This window comes from Neovison vison, chromosome 13, assembly GCF_020171115.1.
Source record: "Neovison vison isolate M4711 chromosome 13, ASM_NN_V1, whole genome shotgun sequence".
NCBI classification, from domain to species: Eukaryota; Metazoa; Chordata; class Mammalia; order Carnivora; family Mustelidae; genus Neogale; species Neogale vison.
Window position 1 is genome coordinate 75,964,492 of NC_058103.1, and position 20,552 is coordinate 75,985,043.

The following is a 20,552-nucleotide window of genomic DNA, read 5'->3' on the forward strand; positions in this document are numbered from 1 at the left end:
CAGAGCAGTATTTCCCTAAAAATAATAATTTGCCTTAACCAGCTCATTTACATTAAACAGACTAAGTTTTCACGAAACGCAAACCCACCGTGCTTTTACAGCCCCCAGTCCCATCCAGTTCTTTCTTTGTTGAACTGAATGGGTGTGTTCTGATAGCAAAATGGTGTGAAAGTCTCCCAGCCGCTGGGCTCAGGTTTGCTGTTCCTGAAGATAATTTGTGTGAGAATAAGGCAGATCTGAGCTATTAGTCGGTATCTGTGTGGTTGTGCACTGGGCAAAGCATACACTGGTACTTACTTGCAGGTGCAAAATCAGTTCTGTTCTTAAAAGAATCAGTTTTAAAGTGTTGTGTTACACTGTCCTATCTCTCCCTGAACAGACTCTGTAAATGTCATGTCATGAACTGTATTTCTAAGATACTATTTTTTTCCCTTGCTTCTTAGTCCATTGGAAATGCTAAGACAACCCGGAATGATAACAGCAGCCGTTTTGGGAAGTATATTGAAATTGGTTTTGATAAGAGATACCGAATCATTGGTGCCAATATGAGAACTTACCTTTTAGAGAAATCCCGAGTGGTATTCCAGGTAAGACGGGCAGCTGCATGTATAAATTTTTGTTAGATTGCCATATAATTCTAGAGCTCATGCTTGCTAGTATGCATTTTATTTGCAGATACTCTTGGGCATATTATGACAGTATTACTACAAACCACATTTGGGCTGAAATACGTAAAATGGTACCTGTCAGAGGCAGGGCAAACCCATTAGACTAATAATCTGTGGAACTGGGCGCTGGTTTAGGTTTAATGGTTTAGACTTTTTCCTGCAAATGGTTGTAGCTTAATTAAAAAGAGGTGCTATTAGTTTATTTTTTTTTAAAGATTTTATTTGTTTCTTTCAGAGAGAGAGAATGTGAGCATAAGTAGGGGGAGGGGCAGAGGGAGAGAGAAAATCCCAAGCAGACTTCCTGCTGAGCGCAAGCTGACATGGGGCTCCATCCCATGATCCTGAGATCATGACCTGAGCTGAAGCCCAGAGTCGGATGCCTAACTGACTGCGCCACCCAGGCTCCCCAAGAGGTGTTTCTAGTTTACTCTCAAGTCTCATATTTCCTAGTTGGTAGGGAAGACATTGGATTATGTTTTCAGTGAATTACAGTTTGAACCTAGTTCCTTGTCCTCTTTTCTTCCTTTTCCTCTCTTAGAATATGGTATTGTTTAAATAGAATAATGAAGGCTAAGAAATCTCCTTTACTAGACATAAGCCCCTTTTGGGGATCAGACCTGACTTTGAGGCCACACTGTGATTTAGTCAGCTGAATACACTACAGAATTCAAGGATATGATGGTGGAGTATGAGGATTCAGTTTTGTATGAACAGTGTTATTACAGCTGCATTTCTAAAGTATGTATGTGGAAAAAGGACTGTCAGGAAATACCAAGAAATTATGTTAAAATTATACATGATTTATTTTCTGTTCTGTAAAATATTTTATTAATGTTATAATGTATAAACTAAAATGATGTAGATGATGCAGTGCATTTGTGGATTTCTTACAAACAACCACAGGAGATGATCTGGTCTGACATATGGCAAAGGTAGAATATTCTTTTTCATTTAAAGTGTTAGGAAGACCATGAGCCTGAGAGGTACTGTGAGAAGATATTGAGTACACATTTACCCCTTTTTCCAAAAGTAGATTGGTCCTATGAAAACTTCTGTAAGCTGAAATGGTGTGAAGTGAAGAAAAAAATTACGATTAATTTATATGGAAAAATTTCTGAGCATCCCAGACCCCAAAAATAACCTCTCTTAGGCTTTTCTGATCCCTTAGGACACATGCTAGCAGATACACAGAATAAATCGAGATAAAGCGCAGATGCTCACAGACACAGTTCAAAGCTATGGCAGCTCGATGCCAAGATGCTGAGTGTAGTTCCCGTGTAAAGAGCTTGGTGGTTCCACGCTCGCTGCTGGGGGAGTGCAGCCTCTGTAATGGCTCACCACAAAGTAACTGCTAAACACCAGTTTTTGCTTTTCTGTAAAAGAGCCTCTTTGGATTTCCTTTGGTTAGCAAAACAGGCGCTAATGTAGGCTTTCTGCAAAAATGAAGTGGTGTAGTGCGAGCTTTAGAAAAGCAGGGGATACCTATACTTCAAAAACAGGGTTTTAGTTTTCCCCAAAGGCATATATCAAACTGTTCTCTACTTCAAAAAGCACCATTATCAGATATAATGTGGACTGTGACCAACAGATACACATTCATACATATAGGCACATGACTGATAAATCATGAGATTTAATAATCATAAATCTATATTAAAAATTTAGGTAAAGGACAACTTATTACACTGAGATAATTAAATATTAAAATTTCATTTTATGGGGGTGCCTTGGTGGCTCAGTAGTTTAAGTGTCTGACCCTTGATTTCAGCTCAGGTCATGATCTCAAAGTTGTGGGATAGGGACCTGATCAGGCTCTGTGCTCAGTGGGGAGTCTGCTTGAGATTCTCTCCCTCTGCCCCACCCCCTGCTCTCTTTCTTTCTCAAATAAATAAATCTTAAAAAAAATTGGGAGCACCTGGGTGGCTCAGATGATTAAGTGTCTACCTTCAGCTCAAGTCATGATCTTCAGGTCCTGGCATCAGGCCCCGCATTTTGAATCCCAGCTCAGTGGGGGTCTTCTTCTCCCTCTGCTTCTCCTGCCGCTTGGGCTCTGTCTCTCTCTATTCCTCTCTCAAATGAATAATAATAATAATAATCTTTAAAAATTTTATTTTATGATTGAATTTTCAGGGTTTTAGGTTAAAATGCTATAATTGAAAATTCTTCTTATTTCAAAGGCAGAAGAGGAGAGAAACTATCATATCTTCTACCAGCTTTGTGCTTCAGCAAAGTTACCTGAATTTAAAATGCTGCGATTAGGTACGGATATGGTGTTAGATTTATTGTTCTGGTATTGTTTTCATTTATTCCTGTGTCCATAAACTTATTATAGGAGATTATCTAATACTAAAATATTTATGAGTAAAATGATAGGAAGTTTGCGATTGGCTTCACGATAACCTGGGGATGGGGAAGGGGTGAAGTAGGATGGGCCTTACGTGGATACCTATTTAAGATGAGTGATGAGTCCACAGGCAGTCCACTTAATGGGGCTATCACTGCCTCTGCTTTAGAGTGGACATAAGGGTAGGATTTAAGGCATCTTCATAGGCTGCAAATCTTTTATTTTCATTCATTGCAGGAAATGCAAATAGCTTTCATTACACGAAGCAAGGTGGCAGTCCTGTGATTGAAGGAGTTGATGATACCAAGGAGATGGCACATACCAGGCAGGCCTGCACTCTGCTAGGTAATATAATTTTATTTTTGAGCTCTTAGGAGCAGTAGTTCTCTTATTCACGCAGTCTTTGTTTGGAATATTGGCTTAGCTTTGTATTAGGTGGTGAGTGTTGTTGGGAGATTTAACATTTGTTCCTTATAAAATAACTTGGGGCAGCAAATGAGCTCAAGGTTTTTTGGGGGGGTGATGGGAACTATTCTAAAATCAGATTGTAGTAATGGTTATACAACTCATCACTGAATAGTACACTTAAAACAGGTGAATTATGGTATGCAAATTATCCTTCAATAAACTGAAGGCATTAGGGGAGGTAGGACTAACTGTAATTCTTTGTTTTAATTTTCACAAAATCTGAAACCTAAAGCTAAATGAGATGAGTTCCTGAACAAGTTCAAGTTCACATTTTGTAGGGTTCTGGCTGTTTTGTTTGTTTCGTCCTTTTTTTTTTTTGGTCGTTTGTGTTTGGGAATGTGGTTGAGTTTGTGTAGTGACAAACATTGTATCGCAAGTAGACTATTCCACTGTTTAAAAGATGGCTCAAATGTCGCTGTCTTGCTTCTGAGATTTAAAAAATATGGGGTCTACATGCAAGTAAATTAATCTTTAGAACTGCAGTGTACAACTTTTAGTGGTGAATTATTTATTTTAAAAACCTCAAAATATAAATGACTAAAATCATGTGTTGGTATTTTGATGAGTACTATGAAGTGAGCTAATTTAATTTAAAAGCATTGCTAATCAGAGTATGGTCCAGGACCATAGTGGAGCTTGCAAAAATTCAGAAACTCAAGCCCCATTTTAGATCGACTGAAACAGATCTGCATGTTAACAAGATCCATTGGTGATTCATATGCACATTAAAGTTTGAAAAATTACTGCTGTAATTTTAGGGCTAAATCTATTCATAAATAGAAAATTGCAAATTTATAAAAGTCATAATTAGGAGATAGTAAAAATATTCATTATAAGCTCAACTCTCAATTACCCTGTATATGATTACATATTTGAAAATAATTTTACTATTTTTACTTCTATATAATTATATCTAATATTCAGGAAATTCTTACCTTATTGAAAAATGAAGCCAGATCTGATAAAATGCCAAAGCTATACAGCTTTCTCATCCTGCCTTATCCATCAGTTGCTACTCTAATGCCGCATTTCAAATTCCCTCATCAAGCTGAGTACAACATGGGCCCAAACACTTCTCATCTTGAGATCTCTTTAACTTATAGTTGGTCTGTAGTTAGAAGGAGTAATTAAAATAATCTGACTTAAAATAGTCTTATTGGGCTACAGCTTGCACTTGGGATTAGAGAAAATAGAAAAGGTAATAATGTTAGTAAAATACTTAAATCTAGGGTATGATGGCGATGATAATTTGTTTAGCATTTACCACGTGTCCCGTAGTATGCTAAGTATACTACAGGACTATATGCATTTTCTCATTTAATGCTCATGGATTCCCTTTGAGGTAGTCACAACTATTTCCATATCTCACATGAGAAAACAGAAACATAGAAGGGTGAAGTTATGTGCCCACGTGACATGGCAGGTCAGGAGCAACACCTGCCCTTGAGCCAGTTCTCACTCCACAGCCTGTGCTCTCAACCGTGATGCTACATGGTGTTACGTGTTGATGTCAGCAAAGATGAAAGTGTGGTTAACCATGACATGTGACCATCTGCACCTTTGGTAATATTACCACCTTTGGTAATATTCAAGGGTTAAAAATAGGCTTAATATTGGCTGTTGCAATAGTTTATTATCACTTGTTCATTTACTCTATTTCAGGAATTAGTGAGTCTTATCAGATGGGAATTTTCCGAATACTTGCTGGCATCCTTCACTTAGGCAATGTTGCATTTACATCTCGGGATTCAGACAGCTGCACGATACCTGTAAGTTCAGAATATGCTTAGTGTGATAGCAGTTTCCTTGTGTTTCAGTTTTGTTAATTCAGTTTTGTTTCAGTTTTGTTAATATTTGAAGTCTCTATTGTCCTTATCAGAGAGATAAATTATCCCAAGTAGAATCGTGAACCGAAGCTAAGAAATTTGGATGCTAATCCCTCCTGCACAGTGATTGTGTGTGTTAGCGGTAGGGAAGAGGAGAGAACTTGGATACATGTCTGGTCCATATGAACAGAGGTGGGAAGTATTAGTATTCAGTGTGAAAGTTGGACTGGGGATGTCAAGGGAGAGGGGTTCATTTGGCCCATGGTACATACCAGTAATTGAAAACTTTATGTCTTCAGCTGTGGAGTTGTAATATAGTTTAAAGGTTATTGAAACAACTATTAACAGTGATTACTCCTGTGAAGAGGAACTAGATGACTGGAGGACTGAGTGTCTTCACTAGGATTTGCATATTCTTTCACACATAGTGATAACTGCACACTGAGAATTAAAACCCAATTCTATATGTGGAAGTGTTTGTTTAAATTGTAACAAAACCTGGTAGTCTCAGGTTGTCCTCATTGGGCATTTATGATTTGCAGTATTTGCTGATCACCACCATCAAATATAACTCATGCGCACGCGTGTGCGCGCACACACAGTTTTAGGTACTTTCTAACTTTATTAGAATGGAGGGAGTTTTAGTATAATTAATTATTTTTCCATCCTGCTTCCTCAATACTGTGATAGGACACAATCTGAAGATTTATGTTTCACTCTTCAGATACCCAAGTTGATATTAGCAAATCTACAAGTAGATTAATTCATGATTTAAATTTGCATAAATAAGACGTTAGTTTTGAAATACATGTTTTTGTGTCTCTGCTTGGATTCAGTCCCTACTTTACTGTTTAATCATGCTTTGTTTTTTTGGTGAGTTGCTTACACTTCTCTGAACTTCTGTTTCCTCATCTGTAAAATGAGACTTTCTTTTCCAGCACTTTTCGACTGGGTGCTCTGGTTGATCTTCATACTGGATAAACCATAAATATATATATATATATTTATGGTTTATCCAGTATGAAGATCAACCAGAGCACCCAGTCGAAAAGTGCTGGAAAAGAAAGTATATATATAATATATATATATTATATATATATATATTATATATATATATATAAATATATATATTATATATATATATTTATATATTAATATATTTTAATATATTAAAAAATATAATATATTTTAAATATATATATATATATATATATTTTTTATTTTTAAAGATTTTATTTTTAAGTAATCTCTGACCTAACATGAGGCTTGAACTCACAACTCCCAAGATTAAGAGTCTCATGTTCCACTGACTGAGCCAGCCAGATGCCCCATAATAAATTATATTTTTTTTAAAAATTAATAAATATATAAAATTTAGTCAGAGACCAGAAACTAAGTGAAAATAGGAGCTATGAGAAAGAAGTAGAACCCTGGAATTAGGGCTCATCTTGACGGCATTTACTGAAGCCAAGTGACCATGAGTTTTAGTTTTCCTAGCCAAGTAGAGTGCAAAAAACAAAAGACAAAGCCCAGGACTCATATAAACAGGGGAACTCCTGCCTAAAGCTAAGGCCCTAAATGGGAAACTAGTAATAAACTTGCCCACCACCTACTTGAAGAGTACAAAGAAAAGTTGATCTGGCTTAAGCAAACCTTGGTGCTATGTGTAGGAGAAAATAGGTCCTAAAATTTTATGGCAGTGAACTGACCCTCACAGTTACTCCCAGACTGATTTTTGTAGTTCCCGGAAAGCTAAATACAGAAAACTTAACTGAAATTGGTCCTGGATTGGTGGTGCCTTAGATGCCTGTCAGAAGCAAATATAAATCTATAAATCTACTTTGGATGATCCAAGTCTCAATAGAGTCCCATGAGAAAATTTACAACAAATAATTGGTTCATAGTCAGAAATCACAAATGCCACAAAGAAATAAAATAGAAGGAGCTAGGTGAAACAACAGATAAGAGTCAAACCCATTAAGAATGCTGAAAGATCCTCTCTCTCTCTCTCTCTGCCTGCCTCTATGCCTGCTTGTGATCTCTCTCTGTCAAATAAATAAATAAAAATCTTTAAAAAAAAAAAAGGGGGCACCTGGGTGGCTCAGTGGGTTAAGCTGCTGCCTTCGGCTCAGGTCATGATCTCAGGGTCCTGGGATCGAGTCCCGCATCGGGCTCTCTGCTCAGCAGGGAGCCTGCTTCCTCCTCTCTCTCTCTCTCTCTGCCTGCCTCTATGCCTGCTTGTGATCTCTCTCTGTCAAATAAATAAATAAAAATCTTTAAAAAAAAAAAAAAGAATGCTGAAAGAAATTAATAGCAAATCAACACAACTGAGGAGAGAAGAGATGAACTAGAAGAAAGATGTGAAGAAATTACCCAAAATGCAAGACAGACCCAGAGATGGAGCACTTAAAACAGAGGAGAGGTAAAGGATAGAATAATAAAATCTAATTTTAATCGAATGAGAATTCGTAGAGGGGAAAAAAAAAAAGAAAGAGGCAGACATAATATTTGAAAGATAATTATTCACAAATTTCAGAAATTGTGAAAATGGCTTCTAAACCTCAGATAAGGAAAGTCCACAAAATCCTAATTAGGATAAATAAAAAGAAATCCACCTAAGGCACACCATAATGCTATCAGAGGCAGAGAGAAAAATCTTAAAACAGGTAGAGAGATAGAATATAACTACTTTTGAAGAAATAACAGTTAAACCATTAGCTCACTTCTCAACTACAATAGAAGCTAGAAAACACTATCTTCAGTGCTCTAGAGTAGAAAACTATTAACTTAGAATTGTATATCCCATAAAAAGATCTTTCCAGAATGAGGGAAGAATAGAAGTGTTTTCAGACAAATAGAAATTGGGAGATTTTGTCACCAAAAGGCCCTCACTAAAGGAAATAATTAAAGAACCTGGTTTAGGTAGAAGGAAAGTGACCCACGATAGATCTTAAAGTACAGAATGAATGGTGGATCAATAAACTAGGAAAGCACATTTCATTTTAATGAAAATGTTTCATTAATTAAAATAGTAATAATTATGAATAGTATATTGGGCCAGGAAAGACAGAACTCCCCACAAAATACTTAGTTACAAAGGGAAAATAGCCATCTTTACAGTGGAGAAACTTGGCAGGCATTCCCTTAATCAGGTGACTGCAAGTCACAGGACCAGTGGAAAAACCAATCAACATCACAGAACTTCTTTTTTTGTACTTGTTGCTGTTGTTTGCTTTTTTTGTTTGTTTGTTTGTTTTAAAGATTTTATTATTTATTTGACAGAGAGAGATCACAAGTAGGCAGAGAGGCAGGCAGAGAGAGAGGAGGAAGCAGGCTCCCTGCCGAGCAGAGAGCCCGACCTGGGGCTCAATCCCAGGACTCTGGGATCATGACCCCAGCCGAAGGCAGAGGCTTTAACCTACTGAGCCACCCAGGCGTCCCTGTTGTTTGCTTTTAAAAAGCCTTTAAAGGGCACCTGAGTGGCTCAGTTGGTTAAGCAACTGCCTTTGGCTCAGGTCATGAACCAACGATCCAGTCCCGGGATCTAGTCCCTGGTTCCCTACTCAGCAGGGAGTCTGCTTCTCCCTCTGACGCTCTGACCCTCTCCCCTCTCATTCTCTCTCTCTCTCACACTCTCTCTCTCTCTCTTTTAAAAGATTTTATTTATTTATTTATTTATTTGAGAGAGAGAGATCCAGAGAGAGAGGGATCACAAGTAGGCAGAGAGGCAGGCAGGGAGAGAGCGAGAATCAGGCTCTCCATTGGGCAGGTAGCTGATGCGGGGCTTGATCCCAGGACTCTGGAATCATGACCTGAGCAGAGGGCACCCACTTAACCAGCTGAGCCACCCAGAGGCTCTCTTACTCTCTCTTAAGTAAATAAATCTTTAACAAAAAAAATAAAAAGCCTTTAAGGATATTCTTTATTGGGCTCCCTGCTCAGCAGGAAGCCTCCTTCCCCCAACCCCCACTTCCCCTGCTTTTGTTCCCTCTTTTGGTGTATCTCTCTGTCAAATAAATAAATAAAATCTTTAAAAAAAAAAAAAGAAATTCTTTATTTCTCTGGTTTGTAGCTTATAGTGAACATGGTTGGTTTTTTTTTCCCCCCCAGGTTTTTAATTTTAACTCCAGTATAGTTACCATACAGTGTAAGATTATTTTCAGGTGTGCATTATAGTGTTCAGCACTTCCATACAACACCCGGTGCTCATCACAAGTGCCTCCTTCATCCCCATCACTTGTTTCACCCTCCCCCACCCACCTCCCCTCTGGTAACATCAGTTTGCTCTTAGTAGTTAAGAGTCTGTTTCTTGGGCTTTTTCCATAGTGCAGCTATTGTTAATACTGCAATAAATATGGGAGTGCTTGCACCCCTTCGAATTAGGGTTTTTGCATTTTCGGGGTAAATACTCAGGAGTGTGATTACTGGATCATAGGGTAGTTCTATTTTTAACTTTTTCCAGAGTGTTTTGTGGAAACTTAACTTTTTCCATACTGTTTTCCAGAGTGGCTGCAAGAGTTTGCATTCCCACTAGCAATCCATGAGGGGTCTTTTTTTCTCCACATCCTTACCAACACTTGTTGTTTCTTGTGTTTTTGATTTGAGCTGTTTTGGCAGGTGTGCAGTGATATCTCATCGTAGTTTTGATTTGCATTTCCCTGGTGGTGATTGATATTAAGCATGTGTTCATGTGGGTGTTAGCCATCTGGATGTCTTTAGAGAAATGACTGTTGAACACTAAATAACTTCTGATGTGGTGAACTGAGAGCACAACATCACTTCTCTGGTATTCCTGCTAGGAAGGCATGACCCAAATCTTAATCATGAGGCAGTGTCATACAGACCTTCATTGAAGGACCTACATTAAAAAGGTCAAGGTCACAAACAAACAAACAAAAAAGAGTGAAGACCTATTGAGATTAAAGGAGGCTAGTGAAACATGGCAATTAAATTCAGTGTATGAACTTAGAATGGATCCTGGACTATAAAAATATCTCCCCCACTCCTGTGCAGAGACTGTTAGAACAGCCAGAAAAAAAAAAATTGGATTGGATCTGTAGGTTAGATAATAGAGTTGTGTCATTGCTAATTTTCTAATTTTCTTGGTGATATCATAGTTATATAAGACAATGTCTTTGGTTTTTAGGAGTTGCACCCTGAAAATATTTAGGACTAAAATGGCATCATGCATGGAACTTCTCTCAAAGGTTTTTTGTCGTTTTATTTTTTTCTTCCCACTCTCAAAGGTTCTAAAAAATTAATGTGTATGTACATGTATTTGGAGGAGAGAGAATGATACAAGCAAATGTGTAAAATGATAATATTTAGGGAATCTGGGTGAAGGAAATTCTTTGTACTGCTCTTGAAACTTTTGTCTTAGTCTAAAATTAGTCTAGAAAAAAAGTTAAAGAGAATCATCAGCCCCTGTTCCCCCTAAAAACATGGAACTAGAGTACTAGATAACAACTGGATTACTGCTGTAGGAATTCAGCTGAATAGTTTTGAAAAAAGTATCCTCAAAACATAAAGGTACAGAAAGTTTGAAAATAAGTTTAGAGAAGACACATCATAATAACTAAAAAAAACCCTGGCAGAGCCTGTATTGATATTCAACAAAATAGTTGGGACCAAAGCAATACTAAAGGTAAATAGAGTACTATGTAATAATAGAGGTTTTATTCATCAGGGAGATATAACGCTTTTGAACTTTCATGTACTTAATGGCATAGACTTAACATATATAAAGCAAAAATCAACAGAAACCAAAAGAAGAAATAATTCTATCGTAGTGAGAGATTATTGACTTTTCTCAGATAAAGAGAAGAGGTAAATGAAGAAGTCTAAAAATCAGTAAAGTTACAGAAAATTTGAACAAAAAATTTACAGCCGTGATCTAATAGTATGGTCATGTTGTTCAAATAGAATATGTTTAGAAAGTACTAATGTCAAATCATACATATTTATATGAATGAAATTAGCTGCTTATTTAAGGGACATATAGCATGCTGTTGGTAAGGATGCTAATTTGTATCTGAAGTGACCACTCGGGAGGAGGGGAGGTGAGGGAAGGAAGGGACTGCTTCAGTGGGAAGGGTCAGGAGGTGAGGATGCCGACACCCAGGTTCTAATGACAACTGTGACATACACTGGCCATCTGATGTTTGATAAGCTGTCCTCTTGGATTTTGCTCCAAGATAGCCATGTTCATCCTGCTTATTCCCTAGGAATGTCATCAGAGTCAACTGAAACATGTGAGTAAAGATGTTCACAAATGTAGTGCACTTGTGTAGATTAAACTAAACAAGGTTTTATTGAATGTCTACTCAGTCTACTCAAATCAAGGCCTAGGGAAGACCTTGTAGGGGATAGAGATTAAAGAGATTCTAATCTAAGAAGTCCTATGAATAACTCTCAAGTTATCTGTCTTAAACCCTTCAGTGACTTCCCTTTGCTCTCAGGATAAAGAGCAGCCTGTCTCTCTGGCTTCATCTCAGATATTTTCTCCCTCACTCAGCTTTGGTCCCTCAAACTATAGTTTTCTCCCACCACAGGACTTGTGTACCAGCTATGCCCTCGGCCTGAAGACCCCTTCTTTCCCCTTTCACTGAGTTAATACTTCCCCATTCTTCAAATCTCAACTCTTGTTTCTCAAGACAACTGGCACTTGCCTCCCGAGTGGAGCGCAGTCCTTTCACATGGAATCATAGGATAGCACCCTTGTTCTCCGCAGTCGTTTTACATTTTAGGGAGCAGTCGTTTGACTAATATCCATTTCCCCTAGTGACTCTAAGTTCTAGGAAGATAGGGGCCATGTCTGGTTTTATTTACCGGCATGTTGTAGGCACTAAGTAAATACTTGTTGACAAGCTGACAGATCTTCTGATCAACTGACTGAATAAAGGTGCCCGAAGACAGATATAAACAAATACAGTGAAGAGAAAGGAAGATGTAGCGTGTGAAACGAGCCCTAGTAGAGATAGTAAAATGGTGTCTAGATGCTAGTCTACTGGATGACTAAGATTATTATCACCGATCAGGTTGAAGTGATCTGGGTGTTCATTATAACAAAGAAATTGCTGGGTTTATTTGTTACTTCTTTGTGTTCTTTTAGTAAATTCTTATTTGATTGATTTGGTCGTAGGAAATAACCCACTCTTTTTTATCAGCCCAAGCATGAACCTCTCAGCATCTTCTCTGACCTTATGGGCGTAGACTATGAGGAGATGTGTCACTGGCTCTGCCATCGGAAACTGGCTACCGCCACAGAGACATACATCAAGCCCATCTCTAAGCTGCAGGCCACGAATGCCCGTGATGCTTTGGCCAAGCACATTTATGCCAAGCTCTTTAGCTGGATCGTAGATCATGTCAATCAGGCCCTCCATTCTGCTGTCAAACAGCACTCTTTTATTGGAGTGCTGGACATATATGGGTAAGTGTATTTGGCTTAATGGTCTGCCACAGAGCATTTCTTTCTAGAGATTATCTAGTAACTCTGAGTAGGTCCTAGATTCTGTCTCCTACTGGTAAGGAGAAAAGAAAATTAGAAGAGCGTTTCTAAAAATCTTATTTCATTTGCTAGTTTGCCTTCTCTGGGTGCCCTCCTTCAAAGATTTTATTTATTTGAAAGAAAGAGAGTGAGAGAGAACATGAGCAGGGGGAGGGGCAGAGGGAGAAGCAGACTCCCAGGTGAGCAGGGAGCCCAATGCAGGACTCTATCCCAGGGCTCTGGCTGGGATAATGACCTGAGCTGAAAGCAGATGCTTAACTGACTGAGCCACCCAGGTGTCCCTCTGGGTACCCTCATTTAGCTGTTAATACAGTTCTATACATTTGTGATTTTTGATGCCTAATTTTAAAAATTATCTTATAAAGTTTTTCAAAAGAACCTATGCGATCTCTATTTTTAGTTCCCTTTTATGTGAATATAGGCCCTGAATCTATAAATTGACAAGAGCAGTAGCTTTATCATAATTACGATTGTTCCCCACCTGGGGATGAATTAGCCCTCAAAAACTCATAGTGTTGAACATTGCTGCATGCTGGAGCCTTCAAAAAAAATCTCTCTGCTACATGGCTGATGCCTACCTGATGGATGTAGATTCCATGTTACTGACTTATAAACCTTTATCTTCACTGATGTGGAAAAGAGGTTTCAGAATGTTGGGAAATTTCCCATTTCTTTCTTTCTAATGGGCACATTTTGAATATTTTAAAAAGCTGTTTGTTTCTTTTTCTCCTCTTAACATACTGTTTTTCATTTTACAGATTTGAAACATTTGAGATAAATAGTTTTGAACAGTTTTGCATAAATTATGCAAATGAAAAACTACAGCAACAATTCAATATGGTAAGAATTTTCTTTCTTAACTAATATTCTACTATAAATTCTTTTGAATTCCTACTTTGTGTTTCAAGACTGGTTTCTGAAAAGAGACTGTAAATTGCAATTATTATGTGGGATTTAGAACAACTGAGCTGCTGAGGAACTTAGATTAATATTAGGTGCAGTGTTAAAGAAATGTGTATAGCCCAGGTTACAACCTGAGAATAGTAAAAATTGGGTCAAAATAAATTGAGTGATGGAAACAGGAAGTGTGTTAGGTGATAACATAGGCAGTTTGAAGTTTTAAGCCCAGGATGTCCTTTAGTGTGTTGTTCCCGTGGAGTGAAGACTATCATAACTCCTGCTTGCTGTATCCTCAAGATGCCAGTGTGAAAAATCCGCACACACTGTTTTCTACATATTTTTTTTTTACATATTTTCAACAATCTGAGACATCCACCACAACAATAGCAATGGGAATATCTTGAGAATGGTTCTTGTCCAGTTCTAGTATGAAATATCATCAAGTATTATCATGGTATTGGGGAATTTTAAGGTGTTTAAAAATGACGGGCAGTACATTGTAATAGTGAAGATCACAGACCTCCAAAGTAAACTGCTTGGGTTGGAATCTCATTCTGCTTTGATTATTCATGGGACCTTGGGCAGGATAATTGACCCTCCTGGGCCCTAGTCTCCTCATCTTTATAAAGGGGATAATGATAGTACCTACTGCATATGGTTGCATAGATTGAATGAGTTAGAATATGTAAAGTTATCAACAAGGACAGGCACAGTTCTAAGTGCAGGATTAGGGATGGTTATTAGTACTGATGAGAAAGGTTGTTAAAAATGAGTTGCCTGAAAAGCAAAACAAAAAAACAAAGAAGTCACTCGTAAGAGTTGACGATGGAAGAGCTGAAGGACAGGAGAAGAGTCCTTAGTAACCTCCTTTTATAAAAAGAGAGGAAAAGAGGCGTGGTCTCTAGTTAATGAACAAAAAATAGAAGTTCAAAGGTATTGTTTTAAGTTACAGAATTAGTAAAAATCAAAAGAAGAACTAAAAATAGTAATATTGTGAGGACAGGGGACAGGCAGTAGAGAGATGGTATATATGAATTTGACCACATTTGCCTCTTCAAGAAATCCATAGATGATATTTACAATGAATACATAAGAAAATAGTAGATAAACATATGCTTTAGAAGTAAGTATCACGGGGCGCCTGGGTGGCTCAGTGGGTTAAGCCACTGCCTTCGGCTCGGGTCGTGATCTCAGGGTCCTGGGATCGAGCCCCGCATCGGGTTCTCTGCTCAGCGGGGAGCCTGCTTCCCTCTCTCTATCTCTGCCTGCCTCTCTGTCTACTTGTGATTTCTGTCTGTCAAATAAATAAATAAAATCTTTAAAAAAAAAAAAAAAAGAAGTAAGTATCAGAAGAAATAACTAAGGAAGTTAAAAATGGCTTCCTCCAGAGAGTGAGACTGGATTGAAGGGTGGGGCAAGGGATTCTTGCTTGTCATCATCAAACCTTTAGACTGTTTGATTTTTAAAAAATACTGTGTATACTCTGATGAAAATTTAGACCCTCTTTATTTGTCAAGTTAAGCTGCTTAGCACAGTGAAATAATGCAAAGGTGATCTTCAAGCCTTAAGCTTATGACTGTTTCCATAAGAATGTTATTGGTGTCCTTTTTATCTTTGTTTAAGAAACATTAATAAAAACCTGTCAGAGACTAAACTGAGCATTATCTTTTCTGAAGGTTTTACTGAGTTTCTTAATACTTTAATCAGAGCCACAGCCTCTGCTCCTTCCTAGTATATTTTGGCACAAGATGACTGTAAATGTAAGGAACCAACACTGGCCTCACTAGGGACTGGCTCATTTGTCTATTTGACAAGGACCCCATGTCCTTGCATGTGTGTTTCTGACTCTCTCATTTCTCTTTCTCTTTCCCTCTGTCGCTGTCAGTCTGTTTCTCCTCTCTCTCTCTATCAGACACACACACACACACACACACACACTGTGCCGCATCTTAGCTTCTCTCTGCACAGCTGCTCCACTCCCTCTTACTATCAGATGACTTCTTCTTCCCTTCTCTTCTGTGTATATTTTCTCAGGGTTTCTGATTCCTCAGTCACTTCAAGCTCCCTCTGAACCCAGCAGTGGTTGGATTGCCCCTCTCATCCTTTTTCTTTTTCTTTTTTTTTTTCCTGGAGAGATAGGGAGATGGGGGAGGGGGCAGAAAGAGAGAGAGAAAGAGAGAGAATCCCAAAGAGCCTCCATGCACGGAGCCTAATACAGGGCTTGATCCCAAAACCCAGAGACCTGAGCTGCAATCAAGAGTTGGATACTTAACCAACTGAGCCATCCGGGCAGCCCTTTCCTCTCACCCTCTTAACTTGCCATTTCCCCATTCATTTTGAATCAGCTTTAGCTTGGACTGTTGATTGCCCGTTTCTAAATTCTTATACCCAACAAAGAGAATCTGATTAACTTCATTCATTTTTCCACCAGAGATCTCTAGCAGTTGACCAGCTGTGACTAGGAACATAGGGTTTCACAGTAAAGAACCTGGTTGTTTTGGGCCACCCTTGGCAGGGATTATGAGTGGGGCAGTGGGCATGAGAAACACGGTGATTGGCATATTTAGAGATCACAGGCATTACATATTAAGGATCTCTTGCCATGATGAACCTCATGCCTACATTGTCTTTTTGACAACTGAGTATCCAAGATTTTTGAGGCCTCATGGACTTTTCCAAACTAGCATAGAGTTGTGTATAAGAAACAAGCTCTATTTAAAATCTGGAGCAGTGTTTCTGTTGTCAGTGTGAGACTGCATATAAATTATTGAATTAAAAAAAGAGCAGAGCTCGTTCCTTATTGGTGCCATCAGTCAGGGCATCCTGCTAACACATGGTGTCCCATTTGCCTTCTCATTCATCATAAGAGCAGAAGAAATTTACTTTATGATCAACATGACATAAATATTTATTTGGGTGACCACTTTGTTTTTTTTTAATTATTGAAGCTTATTGCAGCTGGTAAATGCTACAATTGAGCCAAGAGAGACATTATTATAAAGGCAGAATAAAGTAAGAAAGTTCTAAGTGCACAAGGAGCATGTGTATCAGATATCTTGGTGACACCTAAGTTTCACGGGGATTAGGGGCCTAGAAAATATGTGTTGTCTGGTCAAAGCCACAGGAGACTATCCTTTCCAGAAAAAGGATCAAAATGTCTGAGAGAAGAAGGGACTCAGAAGAGATAAAAGAAAGCAGAAATCCCCAAGTACAATGAGTAGAGGTCATTAACGTCTTATAGACACTAGAAGTTTGCTGGATTGCTGTATTGCTTGGGCAGCCTGAAGCAAGAACGGTAACGGGGATTGGATTGCCCTTCCATGTAGACTAACTTAACATCCATTCATCTGCAGAGCTCCTATTACAGAGCCTGTCCTCAGAGAAGCCTTCCCTCACTACCCTGTATCCAAACTAGATAAGGACTCTTGTTTTCATAGCTTACATTATTTTCCTTTGTAACATTACTATAGTTTGTGATTCCTTGTGGTTACTTGATTTCTGTCTGTTTTTCTCACTAAGGTTCCAAACTCCCTGAGGGCAGAACCCACATCTCCTTTGTTAATGGTGTGCAGTGACTGGCACATAGTAGACAGTCGATACATATTTTTGCTTAAATGAGTGACTGGAGATGAGAAGCAATGTGGAGGATGGTGGTTGAAGCATTTAGCAGAAGGAGCAGTTGATTGGTCCTTGCCGCAGCTGCTTGCAGCATTGGATGTAGAATTCACAGAATTGAGCTGTAGATTCCCTGACTGTGGAAAGTGATGGAGGCAGACACAAAACACTGTTACCTAACTCTGAGGCACGTGAACTTCAACATCACTGTCCCTTAAGCGAATTACTTTGCTGTGCTGCAAGCATCATCCGGCATGGTTCAGTAGTCTAGAGGGTATCTGCTCTGCATAGTTCAAGGCCAGCTAAGGCATTGTTAGTAGCACTGTGCAATAATTTGAGGCCAAAAAGTATATTGTACAGTGTTGTTTGTATACATATTAAAAAAAAAAATCGAAAAGACTGCTACATTGTCAGCTGTTTTAACACACCCACACATGTAGATTTACTTGTTTACCAAGAATCCTGTGTAGCTGAGACTTTGCTATGTGTGGATTTTATTTTCTTCTTATATCACTCTCCGTGTGTAAAACATGTTTCTCCCACAAGATTATTGTTGCTGGAAGCCATGGACTATCTCATATTATGTTCATATCCTCTTAGAGTGTTTTCTATAAATGTCATTTCTTGACTAACATTACTTGTAATGATACAGTAATGCCAGTTTTGTTTTTTCTTTTTCATTTCAGCATGTCTTCAAATTAGAACAGGAAGAATATATGAAGGAACAAATTCCCTGGACACTCATAGATTTTTATGATAATCAACCTTGCATTAATCTTATAGAATCTAAACTGGGCATTCTAGATTTGCTGGATGAAGAATGCAAGGTAAATATAATTTTCTGACATACCTAGTCTATCAAGAGACATGTCAAGGTCAGAGGTAAGTGGGTTTAAGCACAGATTCATTGGTATACCATGAGGTGCCAGTGTGGCCACAAATAAGAGGTCACCCTACTTGCATTCTGAAGGGTCACTAGACCCAAAGGTTCTACATACAATCAAAAATGGGATAATTTGGGAGCTCCTGGGTAGCTCAGTTTGTTGAGTGGCCGACTCTTGATTTCAGCTCAGGTCATGATCTTGGTGTCCTGGGTTTGAATCCCGCATTGGGACTCTGTGCTCAGCAGGGAGTCTGCTTGAGATTCTCTCTCTCTCCCTTTGCCCCTCCCCTCACTTAGACTCTCACTCTCTCCCTGAAATATATAAATAAATCTTTTTAAAAATCTTGAAGAAAAAAAAAAAACTTGGGGAATTTCCTTTCTCTTTTCTGCCGCTTCTGTTATGTAAAAGATTGACATTAGACACAACTGCTTACCAGTTTGGTACTCTTTTGTTCAGTGATATGACATATTTAAAGAAATGCAAGAAATTGTACAAAAGATATTTTATTTTATTTTATTTTTTTTAAAGATTTTACCCATTTATTTGACAGAGAGAGATCACAAGTAGGCAGAGAGGCAGGCAGAGAGAGAGAGAGGAGGAAGCAGGCTCCCTGCTGAGCAGAGAGCCCGATGCGGGACTCGATCCCAGGACTCTGAGATCATGACCTGAGCCGAAGGCAGCGGCTTAACCCACTGAGCCACCCAGGCGCCCCAAAAGATATTTTAAATAATAGTCTTAAATATCTGTGATTTAAAAATTGACTGCTTGTTCTTTATTATTGATATATATGGTAGAAAAGGAGTTTTAGTTTTAATATTTGAAGACCCAGCGTGCTGGGAAAACAATGGATCTCTGAGTGATCTTAGACAAATAACATATCCTTTCTCTTAACTCCTCTTTAGTTTGAATGCCATAAATTACAATTTACCATAGATTGATCCTCCTAAGTATCAGATTTCCTACATTAAGAATGAGTATAATGCTCAGTTTCACTTGAAATTAAATAAAATGCATATCAAACCAAAAATGGGATACTGCATTTTACCTATCAGACAGGCAAGTTTTTTTTTTTCCTTTTAAGGTTTTATTTATTTATTTTGAGAGAGAGAGAGAGAATGCATGTGAGCTGGGGGAGGGGCAGAGGGAGAGAGAGAGAATCTCGGACTTCCCACTGAGCAGGGACCCCAACACAGGGCTCAATCTTAGGACTACTGAGATCATGACCTGAGCCAAAATCAGGAGTCAGACGCTTAACCCACTGAGCCACCCAGGTGTTCTAGATAGGTGAGTTTAAATTTGATAATACCATTCATTGATGGTAGGATGTGAGTTAATACAGCATATTTTGGGGGGAATTTGACAATATTTTTCAAAATTATAAAATTTTAGACCCAACAATGGGTCCAAAATTACCTCTGGGCCCAACAGTGGAATTGCTGGAATTCACCCTATGAATATACTTGCAAAAATATCCAAGGTATATATGTAAAAGAAGCAATTGTGCCCATTTTTATAATAACAGAAAATGAGTAACAACCTAATGGCCATGAATACAAGAATGCTATTATTATGAAGAAGAAAAAAGCAAAGATTTTATAGAATGATTCTATTTGTGTGCATACCTTTAGACAGAAAGATAAAATTGGTGGAAATGATGAAAAGAAATTACTCTTCATTTTAAACCTTCATGAATTATGAAAATATTTCACTCTGTGCATATGTTACCTTTATTTAACCAATTTTTAAAAATACCTGATATGGCACACCTGGCAGGCTTAGTCAATAGAGCATGTGACTCTTGATCTCATGGGGGTCATGAGTTCAAGCTCCACAGTGGGCCTATAGCTTACCTAAAATTTAAAAAAAACCATGAAATCATAATAGTTCATGTTTTATTTGTGAGGCTCTTGTTGTTTTAAAAGGCGATAGAATACTTATTTGATGATTCCTGGTATAGGCAGATTGAGTTGCCCAAAGATTGGGCTGAGTCACCCATGAAAAGGTCTCAGTCATTGCTTTCCTTTGGTAACTGATTTTAGTCTTCTAACAGAGTAACATGGAAGGAATGAGTTCCTATTGAATATAAAAGTTGTTAGAAAAGCCAAAAAATGGTCTCTTGGTTGATAACTCAGAAGAGTCTTATAATAATATTCTCCTTATTTTGTTTCTGCTGTTTTTTTTTTCTTTTTCTTTTCCACCCTGAATGTAGATGCCCAAAGGCACAGATGACACTTGGGCCCAAAAATTGTACAACACACATTTGAACAAATGTGCGCTCTTTGAAAAGCCCCGTCTATCGAACAAAGCTTTCATCATCCAACATTTTGCTGACAAAGT

General features: G+C 38.2%; 1 protein-coding gene across 7 annotated transcripts in view; it reads left to right on the plus strand.

Annotated features, from left to right (window-relative positions):
- MYO5A (myosin VA) overlaps positions 1–20,552 on the plus strand; it is a 201,805-nt gene that overhangs the window by 95,622 nt on the left and 85,631 nt on the right. For all 7 annotated transcript variants that reach the window (XM_044230814.1, XM_044230813.1, XM_044230815.1 and 4 more), the window contains exons 6-13: positions 444–587; positions 2,846–2,927; positions 3,250–3,357; positions 5,143–5,249; positions 12,473–12,738; positions 13,575–13,656; positions 18,018–18,158; positions 20,425–20,550. In XM_044230814.1, the coding sequence (XP_044086749.1) occupies positions 444–587; positions 2,846–2,927; positions 3,250–3,357; positions 5,143–5,249; positions 12,473–12,738; positions 13,575–13,656; positions 18,018–18,158; positions 20,425–20,550 (1,056 nt within the window). The remainder of the gene's footprint in view (positions 1–443; positions 588–2,845; positions 2,928–3,249; positions 3,358–5,142; positions 5,250–12,472; positions 12,739–13,574; positions 13,657–18,017; positions 18,159–20,424; positions 20,551–20,552) is intronic.